The 21,918-nt window shown below is 41.9% G+C and overlaps 1 protein-coding gene across 6 annotated transcripts in view; it reads right to left on the bottom strand.

Annotated features, from left to right (window-relative positions):
* Positions 1–21,918, bottom strand: part of polybromo (protein) — a 471,093-nt gene that overhangs the window by 217,867 nt on the left and 231,308 nt on the right. For all 6 annotated transcript variants that reach the window (XM_071691025.1, XM_071691026.1, XM_071691024.1 and 3 more), the window contains exon 18: positions 16,199–16,300. In XM_071691025.1, the coding sequence (XP_071547126.1) occupies positions 16,199–16,300 (102 nt within the window). The remainder of the gene's footprint in view (positions 1–16,198; positions 16,301–21,918) is intronic.

Raw genomic sequence — 21,918 nt, 5'->3', positions numbered from 1 at the left:
CAATCATGGAGACATCACACACCCCTGCCGCAAACCTACATTCACTGAGAACCAATCACTTTCCTCTCTTCCTACACGTACACATGCCTTACATCCTCGATAAAAACTTTTCACTGCTTCTAACAACTTGCCTCCCACACCATATATTCTTAATACCTTCCACAGAGCATCTCTATCAACTCTAACATATGCCTTCTCCAGATCCATAAATGCTACATACAAATCCATTTGCTTTTCTAAGTATTTCTCACATACATTCTTCAAAGCAAACACCTGATCCACACATCCTCTACCACTTCTGAAACCACACTGCTCTTCCCCAATCTGATGCTCTGTACCTGCCTTCACCCTCTCAATCAATACCCTCCCATATAATTTACCAGGAATACTCAACAAACTTATACCTCTGTAATTTGAGCACTCACTCTTATCCCCTTTGCCTTTGTACAATGGCACTATGCACGCATTCCACCAATCCTCAGGCACCTCACCATGAGTCATACATACATTAAATAACCTTACCAACCAGTCAACAATACAGTCACCCCCTTTTTTAATAAATTCCACTGCAATACCATCCAAACCTGCTGCCTTGCCGGCTTTCATCTTCCGCAAAGCTTTTACTACCTCTTCTCTGTTTACCAAATCATTTTCCCTAACCCTCTCACTTTGCACACCACCTCGACCCAAACACCCTATATCTGCCACTCTGTCATCAGACACATTCAACAAACCTTCAAAATACTCATTCCATCTCCTTCTCACATCACCACTACTTGTTATCACCTCCCCATTTACGCTCTTCACTGAAGTTCCCATTTGCTCCCTTGTCTTACGCACCCTATTTACCTCCTTCCAGAACATCTTTTTATTCTCCCTAAAATTTACTGATAGTCTTTCACCCCAATTCTCATTTGCCCTTTTTTTCACCTCTTGCACCTTTCTCTTGACCTCCTGTCTCTTTCTTTTATACTTCTCCCACTCAATTGCATTTTTTCCCTGCAAAAATCGTCCAAATGCCTCTCTCTTCTCTTTCACTAATACTCTTACTTCTTCATCCCACCACTCACTACCCTTTCTAAACAGCCCACCTCCCACTCTTCTCATGCCACAAGCTTCTTTCGCGCAATCCATCACTGATTCCCTAAATACATCCCATTCCTCCCCCACTCCCCTTACTTCCATTGTTCTCACCTTTTTCCATTCTGTACACAGTCTCTCCTGATACTTCCTCACACAGGTCTCCTTCCCAAGCTCACTTACTCTCACCACCTTCTTCACCCCAACATTCACTCTTCTTTTCTGAAAACCCATACTAATCTTCACCTTAGCCTCCACAAGATAATGATCAGACATCCCTCCAGTTGCACCTCTCAGCACATTGACATCCAAAAGTCTCTCTTTCGCACGCCTGTCAATTAACACGTAATCCAATAACGCTCTCTGGCCATCTCTCCTACTTACATAAGTATACTTATGTATATCTCGCTTTTTAAACCAGGTATTCCCAATCATCAGTCCTTTTTCAGCACATAAATCTACAAGCTCCTCACCATTTCCATTTACAACACTGAACACCCCATGCACACCAATTATTCCCTCAACTGCTACATTACTCACCTTTGCATTCAAATCACCCATCACTATAACCTGGTCTCATGCATCAAAACCGCTAACACACTCATTTAGCTGCTCCCAAAACACTTGCCTCTCATGATCTTTCTTCTCATGCCCAGGTGCATATGCACCAATAATCACCCACCTCTCTCCATCAACTTTCAATTTTACCCATATTAATCGAGAATTTACTTTCTTACATTCTATCACATACTCCCACAACTCCTGTTTCAGGAGTATTGCTACTCCTTCCCTTGCTCTTGTCCTCTCACTAACCCCTGACTTCACTCCCCAGACATTTCCAAACCACTCTTCCCCTTTACCCTTGAGCTTCGTTTCACTCAGAGCCAAAACATCCAGGTTCCTTTCCTCAAACATACTACCTATCTCTCCTTTTTTCACATCTTGGTTACATCCACACACATTTAGGCACCCCACTCTGAGCCTTCGAGGAGGATGAGCACTCCCCGCGTGACTCCTTCTTCTGTTTCCCATTTTAGAAAGTTAATACAAGGAGGGGAGGATTTCCGGCCCCCCGCTCCCGTCCCCTCTAGTCGCTTTCTACGACACGCGAGGAATACGTGGGAAGTATTCTTTCACCCCTATCCCCAGGGATAATATACATATATATATATACACACACACACACACACACATACACACACATACGCACATACACACACACACACACACATACATATATATACATATGAAAAATGTAAGAAACAATTTAGAAAACAAACTTTTAGCTTGAAATGAATGAAAAAATGAACGTCACATAATGGTTCAACCTCTGGCTATGGAAAAGGAAATGTACAATTTATTCACACAAACGTCAATAGCAGTTCTCATCAATTTCACCACTGAATCAATAAGCTTCAATGTCTAAGCTACATTTTTCTCCAACTTCACTATTTTCTTGTCAAAACACCATGCATGAAAACTATCACTCCAGTAACACAACTATAAACATTTTTTTCCCCTTTAAAAAGTTCTGGGGAAGTGGTAATTCAAGTGGACGTAGGAAGATTTTACATCATAATCAGACAAAATGAGTGGTGGCAAAGATTATGACTACCTCATCAAGTTCTTAGCACTTGGGGACTCTGGAGTGGGCAAAACAAGCTTCCTGTATCAGTACACAGAAGGTGTCTTCCAGCAACAGTTCATCTCCACTGTCGGCATTGACTTTAGGGAGAAGCGTCTAATTCATCGAGGTGATGGTTCGGGTCGTTCACAAGGTGTCCACCTACAGTTATGGGACACTGCTGGACAAGAAAAACTCATGCCTACTGTGACAATCCAAACATAATCTTGTGTGGTAACAAGGTAGATCTGGTAGATCAACGCATGGTGTCTGAGCAGCTGGCTAAAGAAATTGCTGAGAAATTTGGAATATGAATCGACGCTGCGTTCAAATCTGTGGACAACGGCCGGGCTCATAACGTCTTCGATATGGCCCGGGCTATCATGCCAGCCTATGCGGCACTTCAGCAACCCGGAATTATTCCCTGAAACAACGCTTGGAAGGAGGCAAAAGTGATATTGTGACAGTGATTGTGTCAGCGTCGCCTCGCCTCGCCGCAGTGTATATATATATATATATATATATATATATATATATATATATATATATATATATATATATATATATATTTATTATTTTTTATTATACTTTGTCGCTGTCTCCCGCGTTTGCGAGGTAGCGCAAGGAGACAGACGAAAGAAATGGCCCAACCCCCCCCCCCATACACATGTATATACATACGTCCACACACGCAAATGTACATACCTACACAGTTTTCCATGGTTTACCCCAGACGCTTCACATGCCCTACTTCAATCCACTGACAGCACGTCAACCCCGGTATACCACATCGCTCCAATTCACTCTATTCCTTGCCCTCCTTTCACCCTCCTGCATGTTCAGGCCCCGATCACACAAAATCTTTTTCACTCCATCTTTCCACCTCCAATTTGGTCTCCCTCTTCTCCTTGTTCCCTCCACCTCCGACACATATATCCTCTTGGTCAATCTTTCCTCACTCATCCTCTCCATGTGCCCAAACCACTTCAAAACACCCTCTTCTGCTCTCTCAACCACACTCTTTTAATTTCCACACATCTCTCTTACCCTTACGTTACTCACTCGATCAAACCACCTCACACCACACATTGTCCTCAAACATCTCATTTCCAGCACATCCATCCTCCTGCGCACAACTCTATCCATAGCCCACGCCTCGCAACCATACAACATTGTTGGAACCACTATTCCTTCAAACATACCCATTTTTGCTTTCCGAGATAATGTTCTCGACTTCCACACATTCTTCAAGGCCCCCAGGATTTCGGCCCCCTCCCCCACCCTATGATCCACTTCCGCTTCCATGGTTCCATCCGCTGCCAGATCCACTCCCAGATATCTAAAACACTTCACTTCCTCCAGTTTTTCTCCATTCAAACTCACCTCCCAATTGACTTGACCCTCAACCCTACTGTACCTAATAACCTTGCTCTTATTCACATTTACTCTTAACTTTCTTCTTCCACACACTTTTCCAAACTCAGTCACCAGCTTCTGCAGTTTCTCACATGAATCAGCCACCAGCGCTGTATCATCAGCGAACAACAACTGACTCACTTCCCAAGCTCTCTCATCCCCAACAGACTTCATACTTGCCCCTCTTTCCAAAACTCTTGCATTTACCTCCCTAACAACCCCATCCATAAACAAATTAAACAACCATGGAGACATCACACACCCCTGCCGCAAACCTACATTCACTGAGAACCAATCACTTTCCTCTCTTCCTACACGTACACATGCCTTACATCCTCGATAAAAACTTTTCACTGCTTCTAACAACTTTCCTCCCACACTGTCTCCCGCGTTAGTGAGCTAGCGCAAGGAAACAGACGAAAGAATGGCCCAACCCACCCACATACACATGTATATACATACATGTCCACACACGCAAATATACATTCCTATACATCTCAACATATACATATACATACACAGACATATACATATATACACATGTACATAATTCGCACTGTCTGATTTATTTATTCCCATCGCCACCTCGCCACACATGAAATAACAACCCCCTCCCCCTTCATGTGTGCGAAGTAGCGTTAGGAAAAGACAACAAAGGCCACATTCATTCACACTCAGTCTCTAGCTGTCATGTAATAATGCACCGAAACCACAGCTCCCTTTCCACATCCAAGCACCACAGAACTTTCCATCAGTTACCCCAGACACTTCGCATGCCCTGGTTCAATCCATTGACAGCATGTCAACCTTGGTATACCACATCGTTCCAATTCACTCTATTCCTTGCACGCCTTTCACCCTCCTGCATGTTCAGGCCCCAATCACTCAAAATCTTTTTCACTCCATCTTTCAACCTAAAATTTGGTCTCCCACCTCTCCTCGTTCCCTCCACCTCTGACACATATATCCTCTTAGTCAATCTTTCCTCAATCATTCTCTCCATGTGACCAAACCATTTCAAAACACCCTCTTCTGCTCTCTCAACCACACTTTTTATTGCCACACACCTCTCTTACCCTATCATTACTTACCCGATCAAACCACCTCATACCACATATTGTCCTCAAACATCTTATTTCCAGCACATCCACCCTCCTCCACACAACTCTATCCATAGCCCACACCTCGCAACCATACTAAATTGTTGGAACCACTATTCCTTCAAACATACCCATTTTTGATTTCAGAGATAATGTTCTCGACTTCCACACATTCTTCAAGGCTCCCAAAACGTTCGCCCCCCTCCCCCACCCTATGATTCACTTCCGCTTCCATGGTTCCATCTGCTGCCAGATCCACTCCCAGATATCTAAAACACTTCACTTCCTCCAGTTTTTCTCCATTCAAACTCACCTCCCAATTGACTTGACCCTCAACCCTACTGTACCTAATAACCTTGCTCTTATTCACATTTACTCTTAACTTTCTTCTTTCACACACTTTACCAAACTCAGTCACCAGCTTCTGCAGTTTCTCACATGAATCAGCCACCAGCGCTGTATCATCAGCGAACAACAACTGACTCACTTCCCAAGTTCTCTCATCCCCAACAGACTTCATACTTGCCCCTCTTTCCAAAACTCTTGCATTCACCTCCCTAACAACCCCATCCATAAACAAATTAAACAACCATGGAGACATCACACACCCCTGCCACAAACCTACATTCACTGAGAACCAATCACTTTCCTCTCTTCCTACACGTACACATGCCTTACATCCTCGATAAAAACTTTTCACTGCTTCTAACAACTTGCCTCCCACACCATATATTCTTAATACCTTCCACAGAGCATCCCTATCAACTCTATCATATGCCTTCTCCAGATCCATAAATGCTACATACAAATCCATTTGCTTTTCTAAGTATTTCTCACATACATTCTTCAAAGCAAACACCTGATCCACACATCCTCTACCACTTCTGAAACCACACTGCTCTTCCCCAATCTGATGCTCTGTACATGCCTTCACCCTCTCAATCAATACCCTCCCATATAATTTACCAGGAATACTCAACAAACTTATACCTCTGTAATTTGAGCACTCACTCTTATCCCCTTTGCCTTTGTACAATGGCACTATGCACGCATTCCGCCAATCCTCAGGCACCTCACCATGAGTCATACATACATTAAATAACCTTACCAACCAGTCAACAATACAGTCACCTCCTTTTTTAATAAATTCCACTGCAATACCATCCAAACCTGCTGCCTTGCCGGCTTTCATCTTCCGCAAAGCTTTTACTACCTCTTCTCTTTTTACCAAATCATTTTCCCTAACCCTCTCACTTTGCACACCACCTCGACCAAAACACCCTATATCTGCCACTCTATCATCAAACACATTCAACAAACCTTCAAAATACTCACTCCATCTCCTTCTCACATCACCACTACTTGTTATCACCTCCCCATTTGCGCCCTTCACTGAAGTTCCCATTTGCTCCCTTGTCTTACGCACTTTATTTACCTCCTTCCAGAACATCTTTTTATTCTCCCTAAAATTTAATGATACTCTCTCACCCCAACTCTCATTTGCCCTTTTTTCCACCTCTTGCACCTTTCTCTTGACCTCCTGTCTCTTTCTTTTATACATCTCCCACTCAATTGCATTTTTTCCCTGCAAAAATCGTCCAAATGCCTCTCTCTTCTCTTTCACTAATACTCTTACTTCTTCATCCCACCACTCACTACCCTTTCTAATCAACCCACCTCCCACTCTTCTCATGCCACAAGCATCTTTTGCGCAATCCATCACTGATTCCCTAAATACATCCCATTCCTCCCCCATTCCCCTTACTTCCATTGTTCTCACCTTTTTCCATTCTGTACTCAGTCTCTCCTGGTACTTCCTCACACAAGTCTCCTTCCCAAGCTCACTTACTCTCACCACCCTCTTCACCCCAACATTCACTCTTCTTTTCTGAAAACCCATACAAATCTTCACCTTAGCCCCCACAAGATAATGATCAGACATCCCTCCAGTTGCACCTATCAGCACATTACCATCCAAGAGTCTCTCTTTCACGCGCCTGTCAATTAACATGTAATCCAATAACGCTCTCTGGCCATCTCTCCTACTTACATAAGTATACTTATGTATATCTCGCTTATTAAACCAGGTATTCCCAATCACCAGTCCTTTTTCAGCACATAAATCTACAAGCTCTTCACCATTTCCATTTACAACACTGAACACCCCATGTATACCAATTATTCCATCAACTGCCACATTACTCACCTTTGCATTCAAATCACCCATCACTATAACCCGGTCTCGTGCATCAAAACCACTAACACACTCATTCAGCTGCTCCGAAAACACTTGCCTCTCATGATCTTTCTTCTCATGCCCAGGTGCATATGCACCAATAATCACCCATCTCTCTCCATCAACTTTCAGTTTTACCCATATTAATCGAGAATTTACTTTCTTACATTCTATCACATACTCCCACAACTCCTGTTTCAGGAGTAGTGCTACTCCTTCCCTTGCTCTTGTCCTCTCACTAACCCCTGACTTTACTCCCAAGACATTCCCAAACCACTCTTCCCCTTTACCCTTGAGCTTCGTTTCACTCAGAGCCAAGACATCCAGGTTCCTTTCCTCAAACATACTGCCTATCTCTCCTTCTTTCACATCTTGATTACATTCACACACATTTAGGCACCCCACTCTGAGCCTTCGAGGAGGATGAGCACTCCCCGCGTGACTCCTTCTTCTGTTTCCCATTTTAGAAAGTTAAAAAAATACAAGGAGGGGAGGATTTCTGGCCCCCCGCTCCCGTCCCCTCTAGGCGCTTTCTACGACTATATATATATATACATATATATATACATAATATATATATATACATACACATACACACGCACATATACACACACACACACATATACATATATATACATATGTAAAAGTAAGAAATAATTCAGAAAACTGAAACTTCTAGCTTGAAATGAAATGAGAAAATGAATGTCACATAATGGTTCAACCTCTGGCTATGGAAAAGGGAAATGTATAATTTATTTACACATACGTCAATAGTAGTTCTCATCAATTTAACCACTGTATCAATAAGCTTCAATGTCTAAGCTACATTTTTTTTCCAAGTTCACCCACAGGCAGAACTGATGAAGATATTTACCATGAGGGAACGAGTGATGATCGTGATGTGACCGTGCCAACCACAGTAGTGACTGACTGACTTGGAAGGATCTCTAGTGAACAAGCACTGCTGAAGCAGGATTTGGCCAGCATGAGAAGAACCATCATAATGGGGTGATGCTACTACGTTTGTGAATCAAGAACCATTGCAACACAAACCTCGCCAGGTGGTAGAGTGTCCCACAGTGTATCGAGACACGACTTCCCCAGAACTTTTTTAAAGGGGAAGTAAATGTTTATAGTTGTGTTACTGGAGTGATAGTTTTCATACATGGTGTTTTGACAAGAAAATATATATATATATATATATATATATATATATATATATATATATATATATTTTTTTTTTTCATACTATTCGCCATTTCCCGCATTAGCGAGGTAGCGATATATATATAAATATATATATATATATATATATATATATATATATATATATATATATATATATATATATATTTTTTTTTTTATACTTTGTCGCTGTCTCCCGCGTTTGCGAGGTAGCGCAAGGAAACAGACGAAAGAAATGGCCCAACCCCCCCCATACACATGTATATACATACGTCCACACACGCAAATATACATACCTACACAGCTTTCCATGGTTTACCCCAGACGCTTCACATGCCTTGATTCAATCCACTGACAGCACGTCAACCCCGGTATACCACATCGCTCCAATTCACTCTATTCCTTGCCCTCCTTTCACCCTCCTGCATGTTCAGGCCCCGATCACACAAAATCTTTTTCACTCCATCTTTCCACCTCCAATTTGGTCTCCCTCTCCTCCTTGCTCCCTCCACCTCCGACACATATATCCTCTTGGTCAATCTTTCCTCACTCATCTTCTAAACTTCAAAACACCCTCTTCTGCTCTCTCAACCACGCTCTTTTTATTTCCACACATCTCTCTTACCCTTACGTTACTCACTCGATCAAACCACCTCACACCACACATTGTCCTCAAACATCTCATTTCCAGCACATCCATCCTCCTGCGCACAACTCTATCCATAGCCCACGCCTCGCAACCATACAACATTGCTGGAACCACTATTCCTTCAAACATACCCATTTTTGCTTTCCAAGAATGTTCTCGACTTCCACACATTCTTCAAGGCCCCCAGAATTTTCGCCCCCTCCCCCACCCTATGATCCACTTCCGCTTCCATGGTTCCATCCGCTGCCAGATCCACTCCCAGATATCTAAAACACTTCACTTCCTCCAGTTTTTCTCCATTCAAACTCACCTCCCAATTGACTTGACCCTCAACCCTACTGTACCTAATAACCTTGCTCTTATTCACATTTACTCTTAACTTTCTTCTTCCACACACTTTACCAAACTCAGTCACCAGCTTCTGCAGTTTCTCACATGAATCAGCCACCAGCGCTGTATCATCAGCGAACAACAACTGACTCACTTCCCAAGCTCTCTCATCCCCAACAGACTTCATACTTGCCCCTCTTTCCAAAACTCTTGCATTTACCTCCCTAACAACCCCATCCATAAACAAATTAAACAACCATGGAGACATCACACATCCCTGCCGCAAACCTACATTCACTGAGAACCAATCACTTTCCTCTCTTCCTACACGTACACATGCCTTACATCCTCGATAAAAACTTTTCACTGCTTCAAACAACTTGCCTCCCACACCATATATTCTTAATACCTTCCACAGAGCATCTCTATCAACTCTATCATATGCCTTCTCCAGATCCATAAATGCTACATACAAATCCATTTACTTTTCTAAGTATTTCTCACATACATTCTTCAAAGCAAACACCTGATCCACACATCCTCTACCACTTCTGAAACCACACTGCTCTTCCCCAATCTGATGCTCTGTACATGCCTTCACCCTCTCAATCAATACCCTCCCATATAATTTACCAGGAATACTCAACAAACTGGGTTGATTAGAAAGGGTAGTGAGTGGTGGGATGTAGAAGTAAGAGTATTAGTGAAAGAGAAGAGAGAGGCATTTGGACGATTTTTGCAGGGAAAAAATGCAATTGAGTGGGAGATGTATAAAAGAAAGAGACAGGAGGTCAAGAGAAAGGTGCAAGAGGTGAAAAAAAGGGCAAATGAGAGTTGGGGTGAGAGAGTATCATTAAATTTTAGGGAGAATAAAAAGATGTTCTGGAAGGAGGTAAATAAAGTGCGTAAGACAAGGAAGCAAATGGGAACTTCAGTGAAGGGCGCAAATGGGGAGGTGATAACAAGTAGTGGTGATGTGAGAAGGAGATGGAGTGAGTATTTTGAAGGTTTGCTGAATGTGTTTGATGATAGAGTGGCAGATATAGGGTATTTTGGTCGAGGTGGTGTGCAAAGTGAGAGGGTTAGGGAAAATGATTTGTTAAACAGAGAAGAGGTAGTGAAAGCTTTGCGGAAGATGAAAGCCGGCAAGGCAGCAGGTTTGGATGGTATTGCAGTGGAATTTATTAAAAAAGGGGGTGACTGTATTGTTGACTGGTTGGTAAGGTTATTTAATGTATGTATGACTCATGGTGAGGTGCCTGAGGATTGGCGGAATGCGTGCATAGTGCCATTGTACAAAGGCAAAGGGGATAAGAGTGAGTGCTCAAATTACAGAGGTATATATATATATATATATATATATATATATATATATATATATATATATATATATTTTTTTTTTTTTTTTTTTTTTTTTCTTATACTTTGTCGCTGTCTCCCGCGTTTGCGAGGTAGCGCAAGGAAACAGACGAAAGAAATGGTCCAACCCCCCCCCCATACACATGTACATACACACGTCCACACACGCAAATATACATACCTACACAGCTTTCCATGGTTTACCCCAGAGCTTCACATGCCTTGATTCAATCCACTGACAGCACGTCAAACCCTGTATACCACATCGCTCCAATTCACTCTATTCCTTGCCCTCCTTTCACCCTCCTGCATGTTCAGGCCCCGATCACACAAAATCTTTTTCACTCCATCTTTCCACCTCCAATTTGGTCTCCCTCTTCTCCTCGTTCCCTCCACCTCCGACACATATATCCTCTTGGTCAATCTTTCCTCACTCATTCTCTCCATGTGCCCAAACCATTTCAAAACACCCTCTTCTGCTCTCTCAACCACGCTCTTTTTATTTCCACACATCTCTCTTACCCTTACGTTACTTACTCGATCAAACCACCTCACACCACACATTGTCCTCAAACATCTCATTTCCAGCACATCCATCCTCCTGCGCACAACTCTATCCATAGCCCACGCCTCGCAACCATACAACATTGTTGGAACCACTATTCCTTCAAACATACCCATTTTTGCTTTCCGAGATAATGTTCTCGACTTCCACACATTTTTCAAGGCTCCCAAAATTTTCGCCCCCTCCCCCACCCTATGATCCACTTCCGCTTCCATGGTTCCATCCGCTGACAGATCCACTCCCAGATATCTAAAACACTTCACTTCCTCCAGTTTTTCTCCATTCAAACTCACCTCCCAATTGACTTGACCCTCAACCCTACTGTACCTAATAACCTTGCTCTTATTCACATTTACTCTTAACTTTCTTCTTCCACACACTTTACCAAACTCAGTCACCAGCTTCTGCAGTTTCTCACATGAATCAGCCACCAGCGCTGTATCATCAGCGAACAACAACTGACTCACTTCCCAAGCTCTCTCATCCCCAACAGACTTCATACTTGCCCCTCTTTCCAGGACTCTTGCATTTACCTCCCTAACAACCCCATCCATAAACAAATTAAACAACCATGGAGACATCACACACCCCTGCCGCAAACCTACATTCACTGAGAACCAATCACTTTCCTCTCTTATATATATATATATATATATATATAAGTCAATTGGGAGGTAAGTTTGAATGGAGAAAAACTGGAGGAAGCAAAGAGTTTTAGATATCTGGGAGTGGATCTGGCAGCGGATGGAACCATGGAAGCGGAAGTGGATCATAGGATGGGGGAGGGGGCGAAAATTCTGGGAGCCTTGAAGAATGTGTGGAAGTCGAGAACATTATCTCGGAAAGCAAAAATGGGTATGTTTGAAGGAATAGTGGTTCCAACAATGTTGTATGGTTGCGAGGCATGGGCTATGGATAGAGTTGTGCGCAGGAGGATGGATGTGCTGGAAATGAGATGTTTGAGGACAATGTGTGGTGTGAGGTGGTTTGATCGAGTAAGTAACGAAAAGGTAAGAGAGATGTGTGGAAATAAAAAGAGCGTGGTTGAGAGAGCAGAAGAGGGTGTTTTGAAATGGTTTGGGCACATGGAGAGAATGAGTGAGGAAAGATTGACCAAGAGGATATATGTGTCAGAGGTGGAGGGAACGAGGAGAAGTGGGAGACCAAATTGGAGGTGGAAAGATGGAGTGAAAAAGATTTTGTGTGATCGGGGCCTGAACATGCAGGAGGGTGAAAGGAGGGCAAGGAATAGAGTGAATTGGATCGATGTGGTATACCGGGGTTGACGTGCTGTCAGTGGATTGAATCAGGGCATGTGAAGCGTCTGGGGTAAACCATGGAAAGTTGTGTAGGTATGTATATTTGCGTGTGTGGACGTATGTATATACATGTGTATGGGGGTGGGTTGGGCCATTTCTTTCGTCTGTTTCCTTGCGCTACCTCGCAAACGCGGGAGACAGCGGCAAAAATATATATATATATATATATATATATATATATATATATATATATATATATATATATATATTTTTTCATACTATTCACCATTTCCCGCGTTAGTGAGGTAGCGTTAAGAACAGAGGACTGGGCCTTTGAGGGATTATCCTCACTTGGCCCCCTTCTCTGTTCCTTCTTTTGGAAAATTAAAAAAAGCGAGAGGGGAGGATTTCCAGCCACCCGCTCCCTCCCCTTTTAGTCATCTTCTACGACACGCAGGGAATACGTGGGAAGTATTCTTTCTCCCCTATCCCCTATCTGCAAAGTAACTATGTCTTGAAATATTCTGTATTAAAACTTTCTGTAAAAATCTGCTAAAACTGTAAGTCACAAAATACTTGCAGTACCAAGAATTGAATTCACATACACCACATGAAGTGCTCATTCTAAACAACGTTAAATTGAGTGATAGACTGTAAGGTTCATGTTTTATACTTATAGAATTTCTGATCTTAGAACATGAGGCATTTTGCCAAGATCTACTTGACATCAGTAATTGCGAGAATCTCTTTTCTTATAATGGTGTGTACATCTCTGTGATGAACAAGATGAGACAAAAAAAAACATTTACTCAAGTGCAAAAAAAAAAAAAAAAAGAAAATGCACACAAAATCAGTCATACTGAGAAACTTTTTGGGGCAACATTATCAAAATATACATAAACTTATCAATTTGTAAAACAGTCTTTTCCAAAAGTACCTATTTATATGTTTATATCATTGATGTCTGTTCCCAGTCGGAGCTCCCTCAAGGGGGTGGCCACAACAAAAGAGTCTCCGTAACCAGTGAACTTCAGTACTGCTTCTTAACCTTTAGTGCCTCACCCTCAATAGGCTACTAGTAGAGGACAACTAATGCAGTGTTTGCAGAGGTTCCCACCTAATGTTCATACTGACTACTGCTTTCAAATGCTCCTGCCTAATATTCCCACTCCCTACCTCTACCTAATGTTCCTACCTCTACCTCTACCTACACATGTATATACATAAACGCCCATCCATGCACATATACATACCTATACATTTCAACGTATACATACATATACATACACAGATATCTACATATATATACACATGTACATATTCATACTTGCTGCCTTCATCCATTCCTGTTGCCACCCAGCCACACACAAAATAGCACAAACATATGTATATACATAAATGCCCACCCATGTACATATACATACCTATACATTTCAATGTATACATACATATACATAAACAGACATATACATACATATATACACACGTAAATATTCATACTTGCTACCTTCATCTGTTCCTGTCGCCACCCCGCCACACATGAAATAGCACCCCCTCCCCTCACCCCCATGCATGTACAGGGTAGCACTAGGAAAAGACAAAAAAGGCCACATTTGTTCACACTGAGTCTCTAGCTGTCATGTGTAATGTTTGAGGACAACATGAGGGGTACGGTGGTTTGATCAAGTAAGTAATGAAAGGGTAAGAGAGATGTGTGGTAATAAAAAGTCTGTCGTTGAGAGAGTACAAGGGGGCATGTTGAAATAGTTTTGACACATGGAGAGAATGAGTGAGGAAAGAATGACAAAGAGGATATATGTGTCAATTTGTTGCACATTTTATTACAAAAATTAACATAAAGGAAATATCTTGTACTCCAAAGCCATGAAAGGACTGAAAGAACACCACAATACCAGTTAAGCTAAAAGTCACTGTGCACCTATACTATACATAATAAAAGTCTCATTCTTAGTATTACTGTTACAACAAATGGTTTACATGACTTTTCAAACATAGGGTATCACCGACACCCCACCTCCTCCCCCTTCTTCCTCACACAAGGTCATCTAATAGTTTCTTTGAATGCAAACATGTCCAGATGCTAACATGTGTTAATGTGAAAATGGTTTTGTTGCACGAGGTTCAAGTGGTTTTGGTGGAACAAGTGTTACACAATGCAGACCAATATACACAAAAATTCAACAGAAGTTTCCTGAGAGGTATCTCGACACTCCCATACCACATCACAATGCAGTGCAGCAGTTAACTGCCAAAATTTCATGAAATGGGACCAGTTAATGAAATGACAAGATCAGAAGGTTAGCTGTAGCAACAGAGAACATATTGGCTATTTCGAATCACATAATGGAAAGCCAGAAAAAGTCAGTTTATGAACTGGGACAGCAGATGGAAGTCTTGTATGTGTAGCAGCTCATGTAGATTGCTGAAAAAGCAGTTGTAGCTGCATCCTTACAAGATAACATCAGTGTATGAACTGAAAGAATGGGACAATATCAAGACTTTGAAACTGCCAATGATGAGGAAATTCTGGATGCCACATTCTTTACTGATGAGGTGTGGTTTCATTTTTCTGGTTATGTCAACACTCCAAACAGTTGCATCTGGTTGGCGAATAATGGGATCAAGGAGACACCACCACATGATCAAAAGGTTGGTGTGTGGTGTGCCATATCACAAAAGCAGATAATATTTATTTATTTATTTATTTTGCTTTGTCACTGTCTCGCAGATAAACGGCAATATATTCTTCAATGACATAATCAAATTGGAATGTTACTGAGAACTGATTCTTTGCCCCTTCATTGGGCATTTAAATGATGAAACTGCCCAAAGCTCCTTCCCACACAACGGTGCTACTGCAAACAGAGCTCATGTCTTTATGAAGCTACTGGGTGATGTGCTGAGAAACAGAAAAATTCAAAGGATATTTGGCCACCATGGTCGCCAGATCTTACACCCCTGATAATTGGCCTTGGGGCAATGAAAGGTACAGTTTACAAAGACAATCCTCACACTCACTGAACTGAAAGAAGTCATGGTAAATTTCATCAGGAAAATTTCACCAACAGATATGTCTCATGTCTTTGTAAATAAGGTAAGTTATGTAAAACACGGTAAGGCACATAGATGCATGTCTACGGGCATGTGGGGGCCATTCCCAACATTTTTTATCTTGATTTAGGGAAATGTGTTTGTTTATGTACAAAGAGATTCTTTGAATATATTCATCGTCTATGGTAAAAGTACACTGACCATTCGCTCACCCCATATATCAATTTAGAGTCATCCATTCCCAAACATCATGGCTATTTGATTTATTGCTGCATGCCCTTAACCTTTCATACTCATCTAAGTAACAATATATGCAATCTTACCTTATCAGGGGGTGAGAGATAAACAAAATCTCCCACAAAGTACTGGACCTCATTATGGCTTAAACTGCTGTTGTTTGTTCCATCTGTAGGTTGTGGGGGTGGCTGCAAAAAAACATACAATATATCAAATGGATACATGGATGAAATCGGGATATTACTTACCATTAAAAAAATGAGAAGGATGAGGAGAAAACTATAGGTGTATATATACATAGATATATATTCATATTTCATTTACGTTCAATGTTTCCGCAATGGTGAGGTAATGCCCGGTAAAGATGAACAAATGGCCTCACTTGTTAAATTGAAACTATAGCTCCCTATAAAAAACTAGGGCCAGCAGAATTTCTGTGGTTACCCTGACCACTTCATATGCCCTGGTTCAGTCTATTCACAACAAATTATACTCTGAGTAGCACAATTCTCTTTTCCCTCTATCTCATGTATGCCTCATACCCTCCTGCATGTTCATGGACTAAACACACACATTTTTCACTCCATCCTTCCATCTCCTCTTGGGCTTCCCATTTCCCTTGTTCCCTTCACATCTGACATGTATACCGTCTTAGTCATCCTCTCCATGTGTCTAACCAATTTAGAACACCCTCTTCAACTCTCTCACAGAAGTACCAGTAGGTAGGCAGGTATTCGTAGGAACATGATGTTTTTTGTACCAAAACTCTCTTTAAACCTGCCATCTGCTATTCAATCAAACCTCCATAAACCCCATACTGTACATAAGGATTCCCAATAAATCCACTCTCTACTTTACATTTCTATTTTTGGCCCACACTCTGCATCCATATAACACCAACATGACATTTCTATTTTTGGCCCACACTCTGCATCCATATAACACCAACATGACTACTGTACCATCAAACATACCCATCTCTGCCCTGAAAGACAGTGACCCTTCTTATACACATTCATATGATTCAATTTAGCTGCCACTCTAAATCCATTCCTAGGTACCTAAAAACTCTATTCCCTAAAAGTTCTCTCCATTCAAACTCACATTACAAATAACCTGTCTCTCTTCATTGCTAAACCTAATAACCTTGATTTTATTCACATTTGCTCTCAACCTTTTTCTTCCACACACACACTCCAACACTAAGACTGCAAATTTGCTCTTTTCTTCAAGTCCTCTGCACTCACCTCCCTCTACAACCAATCCATAAACAAATTAAGGATACATGGCAACATCATTCACCCTGAATACAGAACCACCTTCACCAGCATCCACTCAGATTCTTCTCTACCCAATCACACACAAGCCATACACTCTGAATCAAAACTTCACATCATATAGTAGGTTTTCTTCCACACCATATATTTGTAACACCATCCACAAAGCATTTCTATCAACCCTATCATAAGCTTTTTCCTATTCCTTAATGCAACATACAAGTCCTTCTTATTTATTTCATATTTATTTTGCTTTGTCGCTGTCTCCTGCGTTAGCAAGGAAGCGCAAGGAAACAGACGAAAGAATGGCCCAACCCACCCACATACACATATATATACATACACGTCCACACACGCAAATATATATACCTATACATCTCAACGTATACATATATATACACACACAGACATATACATATATACACATGTACATAATTCATACTGTCTACCTTTATTCATTCCCATCGCCACCCCGCCACACATGAAATAACAACCCCATCCCCCCTTATGTGCACGAGGTAGTGCTAGGAAAAGACAACAAAGGCCACATTCATTCACACTCAGTCTCTAGCTGTCATGTGATAATGCTCCGAAACCACAGCTCCCTTTCCACATCCAAGCCCACAGAACTTTCCATGGTTTACCCCAGACGCTTCACATGCCCTGATTCAATCCATTGACAGCACGTCGACCCCGGCATACCACATCGTTCCAATTCACTCTATTCCTTGCACGCCTTTCACCCTCCTGCATGTTCAGGCCCCGATCACTCAAAATCTTTTTCACTCCATCTTTCCACCTCCAATTTGGTCTTCCACTTCTCCTCGTTCCCTCCACCTCTGACACATATATCCTCTTGGTCAATCTTTCCTCACTCATTCTCTCCATGTGACCAAACCATTTCAAAACACCCTCTCCTGTTCTCTCAACCACACTCTTTTTATTACCACACATCTCTCTTAGCCTATTATTACTGACTCGATCAAACCACCCTACACCACATATTGTCCTCAAACATCTCGTTTCCAGCACATCCACTCTCCCCCACACAACTCTATCCATAGCCCACACCTCACAGCCATATAACATTGTTGGAACCACTATTCCTTCAAACATACCCATTTTTGCTTTCCAAGATAATGTTCTCGACTTCCACACATTCTTCAAGGCTCCCAGAATTTTCGCCCCCTCCCCCACCCAATGATTCACTTCCACTTCCATGGTTCCATCCACTGCCAAATCCACTCTCAGATACTTAAAACACTTCCTCCAGTTTTTCTCCATTCAAACTTACCTCCCAATTGACTTGTCCCTCAACCCTACTGTACCTAATAACCTTACTCTTACTCACATTTACTCTCAGCTTTCTTCTTTCACACACTTCACCAAACTCAGTCACCAGCTTCTGCAGTTTCGCACATGAATCAGCCACCAGCGCTGTCTCATCAGCGAACAACAACTGACTCGCTTCCCAAGCTCTCTCATCCACAACTGACTGTATACTTGCCCCTCTTACTAAAACTCTTGCATTCACCTCCCTAAAAACCCCATCCATAAACAAACTAAACAACCATGGAGACATCACACACCCCTGCCGCAAACCTACATTCACTGAGAACCAATCACTTTCCTCTCTTCCTACACGTACACATGCCTTACATCCTTGATAAAAACTTTTCACTGCTTCTAAAAACTTGCCTCCCACACCATATATTCTTAATACCTTCCACAGAGCATCTCTATCAACTCTATCATTTGCCTTCTCCAGATCCATAAATGCTACATATAAATCCATTTGCTTTTCTATGTATTTCTCACATACATTCTTCAAAGCAAACACCTGATCCACACATCCTCTACTACTTCTGAAACCACACTGCTCTTCCCCAATCTGATGCTATGTACATGCCTTCACCCTATCAATCAATACCCTCCCATATAATTTACCAGGAATACTCAACAAACTTATACCTCTGTAATTTGAGCACTCACTTTTATCCCCTTCGCCTTTGTACAATGGCACTATGCACGCATTCCGCCAATCCTCAGGCACCTCACCGTGAGTCATACATACATTAAATAACCTTACCAACCAGTCAACAATACAGTCACCCCCTTTTTTAAATAAATTCCACTGCAATACCATCCAAACCTGCTGCCTTGCCGGCTTTCATCTTCCGCAAAGCTTTTACTACCTATTCTCTGTTTACCAAATCATTTTCCCTAACCCTCTCACTTTGCACACCACCTCGACCAAAACACCCTACATCTGCCACTCTATCATCAAACACATTCAACAAAACTTCAAAATACTCACTCCATCCACATCACCACTAATTGTTATCACCTCCCCATTAGCCCCCTTCACTGAAGTTCCCATTTATTCCCTTGTCTTACGCACTTTATTTACCTCCTTCCAGAACATCTTTTTATTCTCCCTAAAATTTAATGATACTCTCTCACCCCAACTCTCATTTGCCCTCTTTTTCACCTCTTGCACCTTTCTCTTGACCTCCTGTCTCTTTCTTTTATACATCTCCCACTCATTTGCATTACTTCCCTGCAAAAATCGTCCAAATGCCTCTCTCTTCTCTTTCACTAATAATCTTACTTCTGCATCCCACCACTCACTACCCTTTCTAATCTACCCACCTCCCATGCTTCTCATGCCACAAGCATCTTTTGCGCATGCCATCACTAATTCCCTAAATACATCCAATTCCTTCCACACTCCCCTTACCTCCTTTGTTCTCGCCTTTTTCCATTCTGTACTCAGTCTCTCCTGGTACTTCCTCAAACAAGTCTCCTTCCCAAGTTCACTTACTCTCACCACTCTCTTCACCCCAACATTCTTGCTTCTTTTCCGACAACCTCTACAAATCTTCACCTTCACCTCCACAAGATAATGATCAGACATCCCTCCAGTTGCACCTCTCAGCACATTAACATCCAAAAGTCTCTCTTTCGCATGCCTATCAATTAACATGTAATCCAATAACGCTCTCTGGCCATCTCTCCTACTTACATACATATACTTATGTATATCTCTCTTTTTAGACTAGGTATTCCCAATCACCAGTCCTTTTTCAGAACATAAATCTACAAGCTCTTCACCATTTCCATTTACAACACTGAACACCCCATGTACACCAATTATTCCCTCAACTGCCACATTACTCACCTTTGCATTCAAATCACCCATCACTATAAACTGGTCTCATGCATCAAAACCACTAACACACTCACTCAGCTGCTCCCAAAGCACTTGCCTCTCATGATCTTTCTTCTTATGCCCAGGTGCATATGCAACAATAATCACCCATCTCTCTCCATCAACTTTCAGTTTTACCCATATCAATCTAGAGTTTACTTTCTTACACTCTATTACATACTCCCACCACTCCTGTTTCAGGAGTAGTGCTACTCCTTCCCTTGCTCTTGTCCTCTCACTAACCCCTGACTTTACTCCCAAGACATTCCCAAACCACTCTTCCCCTTTACCCTTGAGATTCATTTCACTTAGAGCCAAAACATCCAGGTTTCTTTCCTCAAACATACTACATATCTCTTTTTTTCTCATCTTGGTTACATCCACACACATTTAGGCACCCTAATCTGAGCCTTCGAGGAGGATGAACACTCCCTGCGTGACTCCTTCTTCTGTTTCCCATTTTAGAAAGTTAAAATACAAGGAGGGGAGGGTTTCCAGCCCCCTGCTCCCATCCCCTTTAGTCGCCTTCTACGACACGTGAGGAATGCGTGGGAAGTATTCTCTCTCCCCTAACCCCATCCACTCATATATACATATATATATACATAAATGCCCACGTACATGCATATACATCTCAACATATACATACATATGCATACACATATGCACACATACACATACATACACATGTGCATATTCATACTTGCTTGCCTTCATCCATTCCTGTCGCTACCCCAGTCCCATAGGAAAACAGCTTCACTATCCCCTGCTTCAGAAATGTAGCGCCAGGAAAACAGACAGAAAAGGCCACATTCATTCACAATCAGTGTCTAGCTGTCATGTGTAATGCACCGAAGCCAAGGGTCCCTATCCACATCCAAGCCCTCCACACCTTTCCATGGTTTATCCCAGGCATTTTACATACCATAGTTCATTCCAATGACAAGTCAACCCAGGTATACAACAATGTTCCAAATCACTCTATTCCTTGCATGCCTCTCACCCTAATATATGTTCAGGCCCCAATCACTCAAAATCTTTTTCACTCCATCCTTCCACCTCCAATTTGGTCTCCTGCTTCTCTTTGTTCCCTCCACCTCTAATATATATATCCTCTTGGTCAATCTTTCCTCACTCATTCTCTCCATATGTCCAAACCATTTCAACACACCCTCTTCTGCTCTCTCAACTAAACTCATTTTCTTACCACATATTTCTCTTACCCTTTCATTACTTACTCAATCAAACCACCTCACACTGCATACTGTCTTAAAACATTTCATTTCCAGCACATCCACCCTCCTCCATACAACCTTAT

This window comes from Panulirus ornatus, chromosome 50 (assembly GCF_036320965.1).
Source record: "Panulirus ornatus isolate Po-2019 chromosome 50, ASM3632096v1, whole genome shotgun sequence".
NCBI lineage: Eukaryota > Metazoa > Arthropoda > Malacostraca > Decapoda > Palinuridae > Panulirus > Panulirus ornatus.
This window is presented reverse-complemented; position numbering and strand designations above follow the sequence as displayed.